Below are 8,028 nucleotides of genomic sequence, written 5' to 3' on the forward strand. Positions count from 1 at the left end.
CAGAAAAGGAGAGCAGAAGGTGGGCACTGCAAATGAAGCTTTGGAGGAGAATTTGAATTGTTCTTCAGTTGAGAAAGACTTCTTGGAAAAGTTAGAAAGGATTATAGAAATCAAATAGAAAAAATGGGAAAAGAGATGCAAGAGAAAATTAATATCCTGAAATGAAAAGAGACCAGTAGAAAACAAATACTTCAAAAATACAATTGGACAATACTTTCAGGACAGAGCCAAGATGGTGGCATAAAGCCAAGATATATGAGGCCTCTACCCTGACACTCACACTACAGATCCCACCAAGAAAAAGAGAAGATTCAAAGAAGTTTTCAACTGCCTACATCATGGAGGATCTTCAGTGAAGATCTGTCTCTTTGGGGGGAAAGGGGAAGAAAAGTCCAAGAGCCAGGAGAGAAGGGAATGCCAACAAGAGACTTTTAGCCATAGTGCAATCCAGGTCCTGACAGCTTAATAATAACAGAGGTCCTGGAAGCTGGATAGCAAGCCAGCAGGGAGGATCATAACCCAAAAGAATGTCTGACCCATAAACACCAGCATAAAAGACAGGACAGGGTCAGGAACAATCCTCTGTTAAGTCAAAACCTGGACATAAAGGTAGGGGAAAAAACTCTGCAAAGGCAAGGACTGGACTGCATAGGTAACATCTAGGCCAACAACAAGCCAGGTATCAGACCCCAGCCCCAGCAAAATAAAAGCGTGGTTCTATACTCCATATACCCCAGGAGCAGAACTACAACAACAATGATGAGCAAAAAAGTTAAAATAGTGCTCACTATAGAAAAGTACTTCACAGATAGAGATGATAGCAATGCCATGTCTGAAGAAGAAAGCTGTGAAACATCACTCATAGGAGAAATATCAAAACAGTCTATAAATTGGACTCAAATACAAAAGCTCATCAGAGAGCTGTAAAAAAGAATTTAAAACCTAAAGAAGAGAAAAAGAAGAAAAATGGAAAAATAGAAATGAAAGTCATGCAGGAAAATTGTGACAAGTTGACCAGAGAATTCAAAACCTTTAAAAAGGAAACACATAAAGAAATTGAAGAAAATAAAATCCTAAAAATTAGAATTGAAGAATTAGAAACCAATCAATCTACAAGACCACAAGATTCCATCAAACAAAATAAAAAGGTTGAAAAAATGGAAGAAAATGTAACATACCTTCTAGGGAAAATGAATGACCTGGAAAATAGATCCAGGAAAGATAATCTATGAATCATGGACAACCAGAAAGCCTGGACCAACAGAAGAATGTGGAAACCATCATGCAGGAAATTATAAGGGAAAACTGCACCAATCTACTAGAACAAGATAACAATATAACAATTGAAAGAATCCACAGAACCCTTCCAGAAAGAGACCCCAGGATAAAAACTCCAAAATCCAGAACCCTCAAATGAAAAAAAAATACTGCAAACAGCAAAAATAAAACAATTGAAATATAATGGGAACACAATCAGACTAACACAGGACCTATCAGTCTCAACACTGAATGATCACAGAACTGGAATAACATATTTTGGAGAGCTAAGGACCTGGGATTACAACCCAGAATGTACTGCCCTACAAAATTCAGCATATGTTGTTAGGGAAAAAGATGGATGTTCAGTAAAATACAGGACTTCCAGAATTTCCTGATGCAAAGACCAGAACAGAACAGAGAATTCAATTGCCAAATACACTGAAGAATTACATTAAAAAGGTAAATAAAAAAGGGGACTGAAAAAACAAAACTGTTTTAAACAAATGTTGGTCCCTAAAAGGAACAGTTTAAACTCATTAGAACTTTACTCTTCTAAGGATAATTAGAGGATAGAATATAACTGAAGATAATGAGCCTAAGGGATATAGATTTAATTGGGTCTTGTCCCTCAGTTGAAGAGGTCCAGGATCACATTAATATGTTTGAGATAAAACCCCCTGAAAAAAAGCAGGAGTGTCAACTTTAACTTAAGTTTCTCTTTACACACTGACTGGCTTTAATCGAAAGATGCTAAGCATCTTGTCTAAGGAGGGCATCATAAGCTGCAAGGACCCCGAGACAGTGTCTCTAATACTTTACAATCATTTGTAAAATTCTCAGTAAGAACTCCAGAGTCTCCCAGTACCTAGAGATCTTCAAGATACTTTCAGTTAATTAGATCAGGATGCTTCACTTAAAAAGGGGTTAAGTACCCTTGGGTGGGTGAGGGTAAAGTGGGAAAGAAAATAGGCTGGGGGGGGCACAAATAGTTGAAGAAATGATATGACCTTTGAGGATATTTTGACTTGTGAAAAGGATTATGTATACTTAAAAGATACTTGAAAAGGGGTAAGGTAAAATGATTATAATTATAATTTGATGTAATTTGAGTCAATTCTTCTTATCAAAGAATCTAGTAAACAAAATCTGTGATGAGATCTTCATAACTATAGGAACTTAATAAAGCATAATAAAGCACCAAGGGAAGAGACACAAAGATTTACAGTTTTAGAGGGAAAGAAGGGAGATTCTGAATGCTGTGTAAATTCTATTTAATAGATTTAGCCCAGTGAGGAGCTAAAATACATTCCCACTTGAGATTAAAAATATGACAATCTACAGGGAAGGGGGGGACTGGGAAGGGGGGAAGATAAGGGAAGAAGGGACTAATAAAAGGGAAGGGAAGGTATATGTGAAAATAAACTGAATTTAGTTTAAATTAAAAAAATAAATTAAAGGGGAAAGGTAGTAAAATTTTGGTGAGGAGGAATAAGAGAAAAGGAAAGAAGTAAATATAAATGGAGAAAGATAGCATAGAGTGAAATACAGAAGTAATAATCTTAACTGGAAATGTAACTATCCCATAAAGCAAAAATGAATAGCAGAATGGCTTAAAACCCAGAATCCTACAGTATGCTGTCTACAAGAAACACATTTTTTTAGGAAGACTCAACATTTATTAAGCACCTTTAGTTGTGAAAAGTACAGTGCTGAGCACTGTACCAAGATACATAGAGTGACACAGACAAACATTCAGCCCGTGAGAGGGCTTAAAGGCTAATATGGATTTATGAAACACAAACAAAACGATGTAAAGTGAAAAACATTCTTTACTGTTCAACATCTTGCCCAGCTGTCATTCCTACCTCTCCCTAAACATAATTTTTATCAGTTTTCAATTCACAGGGATTTCAATCACTATTGATTAGTTCACAGAAAATTCAACCTAGAAATGGGAAGTCACTTCATTAATACTTTGAAAACAAGGTATGAATGAGTTTGACAAATAAATGACCAGGCAGTTCAATCATTAATATTTTTCAAACAGGGCAGCCCCTAAAAGTGATGAATTAAGTACTTTTAATTTGCTGAAAGTCTATAATAAGAATAAAATTTTCCTGTATTTTTTATTAGTGATTTTTTAATTGATTTATATTCCTAATTTATCGAACTTTCAAGCTGCCTAGGAATCCAGGCTGTCAGCAACTATGTTAGCCATAGTCCTAACAACCAAGTTCTCCAGGCTCCTCCCCCAATGATCAGCTAGATTTTCTCTCTATAACATAAATCTCATTTAAGTAGATGATTAAATTACAACATTTGGTCACATCTTCAAAAACTATTCCTATGTGGGAACAGCTTCACATAGTACCAGACTTGGTTTTTTTCTCAAGTCTTTTCCTTTCCAAGACAAAAAACACAAAAACCAAGGAATGGAATGAGGTGGGTTTTTTCCCTATCAAGACGAAAACAATGAAATTCAGAACTGGATCACTTGGCCCTTTCTCTTCTTAACTCCTCCCAGTTCAAAATGCTTAAACCTCTTCATGGCAAGCTTCCTCTTAGACCTGCAGCTGGGTTCCACACAGTCAAGCCTCAGTACAATCTTTTTTGGGTTTTTTTTTTTTGCCTTTTTCTGAAAACTTTCTTTTGTCTGCCCACCACAACCGTTCTGCTTCCGATGGTTTCGTCTTTTCCCCAGTTCCTTCAGGGAATCCTGGCTTTTCTCGAACTGCGTCACTTTCTGAGGCTTGCCGCACTTCTTGCACAAAGTTCTGCGGATTCAGGGACATTCACCAAAGGACGACGCCGCGCTCTCCACCAGGCTCCTCCTGTGGCCAGGCCTCGGGGGTCCCTCGGCCGAGCGCTCAGAGGCGAGCACCCGGCCGAGCACCCGGCCGAGGACGAGAACGAGCTGCAGAAGACGACCGGCTTCGAGGGCTGACGGCGGAACACTCCAAGAAACACATTTGAAGCAGAAAGATACACACAGGGTAAAGGTAAAAGATTAGAGTAAAACATATTATGCCTCAGATGAAGTAAAAAAATCTGGGATAGGGATTCTAATATCAGACACAGTAAAAACAAAAATCAATATCATTAAAAGGGATAAAGAAGGAAACTACATCTTCTTAAAAGGCGCCATTGGAAATGAAGCTATATAATTACTAAACATTTATGCACCTAGTGGGATAGATTCCAGATTCCTATAGGAAAAACTGAGTGAATTACAAGGAGAAATAGAAAGCAAAACTTTAAAAATGGGAGACAGTGACCTCCGTCTCTCAGAAATAGATAAATCTAAGAATAAAATAAACAGAAGGAAGTTAAGAAAATGAATAACAGCTTAGAAAACTTAGATATGATAGACCTCTGGAGTAAACTTAATGGAGACAGAAAAGAATATACCTTTTTCTCGGCAGCACATGGCACCTTCAACAAAATTGACCATGCATTAGGGCACAAAAACCTTAAAATCAAATGCAGAAAGGCAGAAATAATAAATACACACTCCTCAGATCATGATGCAATAAAAATTACATGTAATAAAAGGTCAGGGAAAAGCTAGCCAAGAATTTATTGGAAATTAAATAACTTTTTCTTAAATAATGGGTGGATCAAACAGCAAAAATAGAAATAATCAACAATTGTATCCAAGAAAATGATAATAATGAGATATCATACCAAAATTTATGGGATGTAGCCAAGGCTGTTTTGAGGGGAAACTTTATATCTCTAACTGTCTATATGAATAAAATAGAGAAAGAGGAGACCAATGAATTGGGTATGCAATTAAGAAAGCTAGAAAAAAGAACAAATTAAACACTCCCAATTAATTACTAAACTAGAAATTCTGAAAATCAAGGAGAAATTAATGAAATAGAAAGCAAAAAAACCACTGATCTCATGAATAAATCTAAGTGTTGGTTTTATGAAAAAGCCAATAAAATACACAAACATCTGATTAATCTGATTAAAAAAAGAGAGACGATAACCAAATAACCAGTATCAGAAATGAAAAGGGTGAGCTAGCCACCAATGAAGAGGAAATTAAAGAGATAATTAGGAACTACTTTGCCAAACTAGGCCAATAAATTGGACAACTTGAGTGAAATGGATGGATATTTACATAAATACAAACTGCCCAGATTAACAGAAAAGGAAATAAATTACTTAACCTCATTTCAGAAAAGAGAAATTGAAGAAACCATTAATAATCTCCCTAAGAAAACATCTCCAGGTCCAGTAGGATTTACAAGTGAATTCTACCAAACATTTAAGGAAATTAATTCCTATTCTACATAAACTATTTTTAAAAATAGGAGAGGAAGGAGTTCTACTAAACTTCTTTTATGATACCCACATGGTGCTGATACCTAAACCAGGAAGAACCAAAACAGACAAAGGAAATTATAGACAAATCTCCCTAATGAATATTGATGCAAAAATCTTAAATAAAATTTTAGCAATGAGACTTCAGCAAGTTATTACCAAGTTATTACCATGATCAGGTTAGATTTATACCAGGCAGACAGTGTTGGTTCAACATTAGGGAAACACTCAACATAATTGAACATATCAATAGTAAAACCATATGATTATCTCAACAAAATGCTGAAAAAAGCCTTTGATAAAATACAACATCCATTCCTATTAAAAAAACACTAGAAAGTATAGGAATAAATGGAGTTTTCCTTATAATAATAATAAAAAATAGACTCTATCAAAACCCATCAACAAATATTATATTTAATAGGAATAAACTTGGAGCATTGCCAATAACTTCAGGCATGTAAAAAAGAAGCCCACTAACACCATTACTATTCAATATAGTATTAGAAATGCTAGCAATAGCAACAAGAGAAGAAAAAGAAATTGAAGGAATCAGAATAGGCAATGAAGAAGCAAAACTTTCACTCTTTGTGGATGATATGATGGTATGCTTATAGAACTCAAGTAAATCATCTAAACACTTCTTGAAAGAATTAACAAATAATTGGAAATCTACTTCCCAAGACAAATCCAGAAATTGTATGAACACAATTATAAAGCTCTCCTTACCCAAATAAAATCAGTTCTATATAATTGGAAAAATGTCAAATGTTCATGGTTAGGTCGAACCAATATAAAAAAATGACAATTTTACCCAAATTAAATTACTTATTCAGTGCCATACTAATCAAACTGCCAAATAAATACTTTACTGAGCTAGAAAAAATAGTAACAAAATTCATTTGGAGTAATAAAAGGACAAGAATAGCAAGGGAACTGATGGAAAAAAAAATGTAAAGGAAGGTAAAGCTCTACCAGATCTAAAACTATACTATAAAGCGGCCGTCATCCAAACTGCCTGATACTGGTTAAGAAATAGAGTAATAGGTCAGTGGGTTAGGATAGGTTCAAAAGAAAACACAGTAAATATCTACAGCGATATACTATTTGATAAATCCAAAGACATCAATCTCCAGGTTAAGAACTCACAATTTGACAAAATATTGGGGAAAACTAGAAACTAGTATGGCAAAAACTAGGCATAGATTCACATCTCACATCTTCTACAAAAATTTGGTTGAAATGGGTACAGAAGTTAGTGATACCACAGATAAATTAATAGACAAAAAAAACATATGGAAAAGGGACCTGAATGCATCAATTACAAAGGATCAAAAGGATCATGATATTCTGTGGGGCAAGGGAATTTGGATTGTAACAAGAATCAACTTCCCAGGAAAACTGAACATACACTTTCAGGGGAAAAGAGAAATTTAATGAAATAAGTGACATTCAAAGTTTTTTGATGAAAAAACCAGAACTGAACAAAAACGTTGATCTTCTAATAGAAGATTCGAGAGATACATGAAAAGGTAAACAGGGCAAAAGAAAAAAAACTCATTCAAAAAAAGCTTAAACTGATTACATCTTTATCTGAGAGGAAGATTCTCATAAGTCTTGAGAATTTTAACTATTAGAGGGAGTATACTTAGGCTAAAGGAATATTTTGCTAGAATGATTTTTTAAAAAAACATTAAAAAGTTTTTTTTAATGAAATGGGAGGAAGACAGAGGCTGAATGGTATTAATTACATCACATGGAATAGAAAAAGACATTACAATAGAGGGAAACAGCAGAGAGGGTGAGAACTGCTTGAATCTTCTCTCATCAGATTTGACTCAAAGAGGGAATAACACATTTACTTAGTTGAGTTTAGAAAGTAGTAGTAAGGGGTGAGGGGAGAGAAGGAAGGACTGACAGAAGAGAGGGAAGGAAAGGGGGAAAAAGGAAAAGGAGAAGAAAAGGGAGGCTGAAAGAAGGGAGACAGATAGAGGGAGGCTATATTCTGAAGCAAAATGCTGGTGAGGAGAGGAAATACAAATGGGGAGATATAGTATGGAAGGGAATAAATATTTAGTAATTGTAACTATGAATGTGAGTGTGATGAACTCTCCCATAAAACAAAAAAGTGTATAACAGAGTGAATTAAAATCAGAATTCTACAATATGCTGTTTATAAGAAGCATATTTGAAGCAGAGAAATATACATGAATAAAGTTAAAAGGCTAGAGCAGAATATATTATGCTTCAGCTGAAACAAAATAACTGAAGTAGCAATTCTTATCTCAGACAAAGCAACAGCAAAACTAGATCTAATAAGAGGGCTAAGGACGAAAACTGCATCCTTCTAAAAGCTACTGTAGACAATGAATTAATTTCAATACTAAACATATATGCCCCAGGTAGTATAACATCTAGATTCTTAGAGGAGAGGCT

At 35.1% G+C, this 8,028-nt stretch overlaps 1 protein-coding gene across 1 annotated transcript; it reads right to left on the minus strand.

Moving 5' to 3' along the window:
* Positions 1-3,556: 3,556 nt before the first annotated feature.
* LOC141489457 (large ribosomal subunit protein eL42-like) lies at positions 3,557-4,042 on the minus strand (the record flags this gene model as incomplete). The annotated part of the gene is made up of 1 exon (XM_074190070.1): positions 3,557-4,042. A coding segment is annotated over one exon (303 nt), but the record flags the coding sequence as incomplete, so codon positions are not given.
* Between the last annotated feature and the right edge of the window lie 3,986 nt (positions 4,043-8,028).

The sequence above is a fragment of the Macrotis lagotis genome, chromosome 5, assembly GCF_037893015.1.
Source record: "Macrotis lagotis isolate mMagLag1 chromosome 5, bilby.v1.9.chrom.fasta, whole genome shotgun sequence".
Taxonomy (NCBI): Eukaryota; Metazoa; Chordata; class Mammalia; order Peramelemorphia; family Peramelidae; genus Macrotis; species Macrotis lagotis.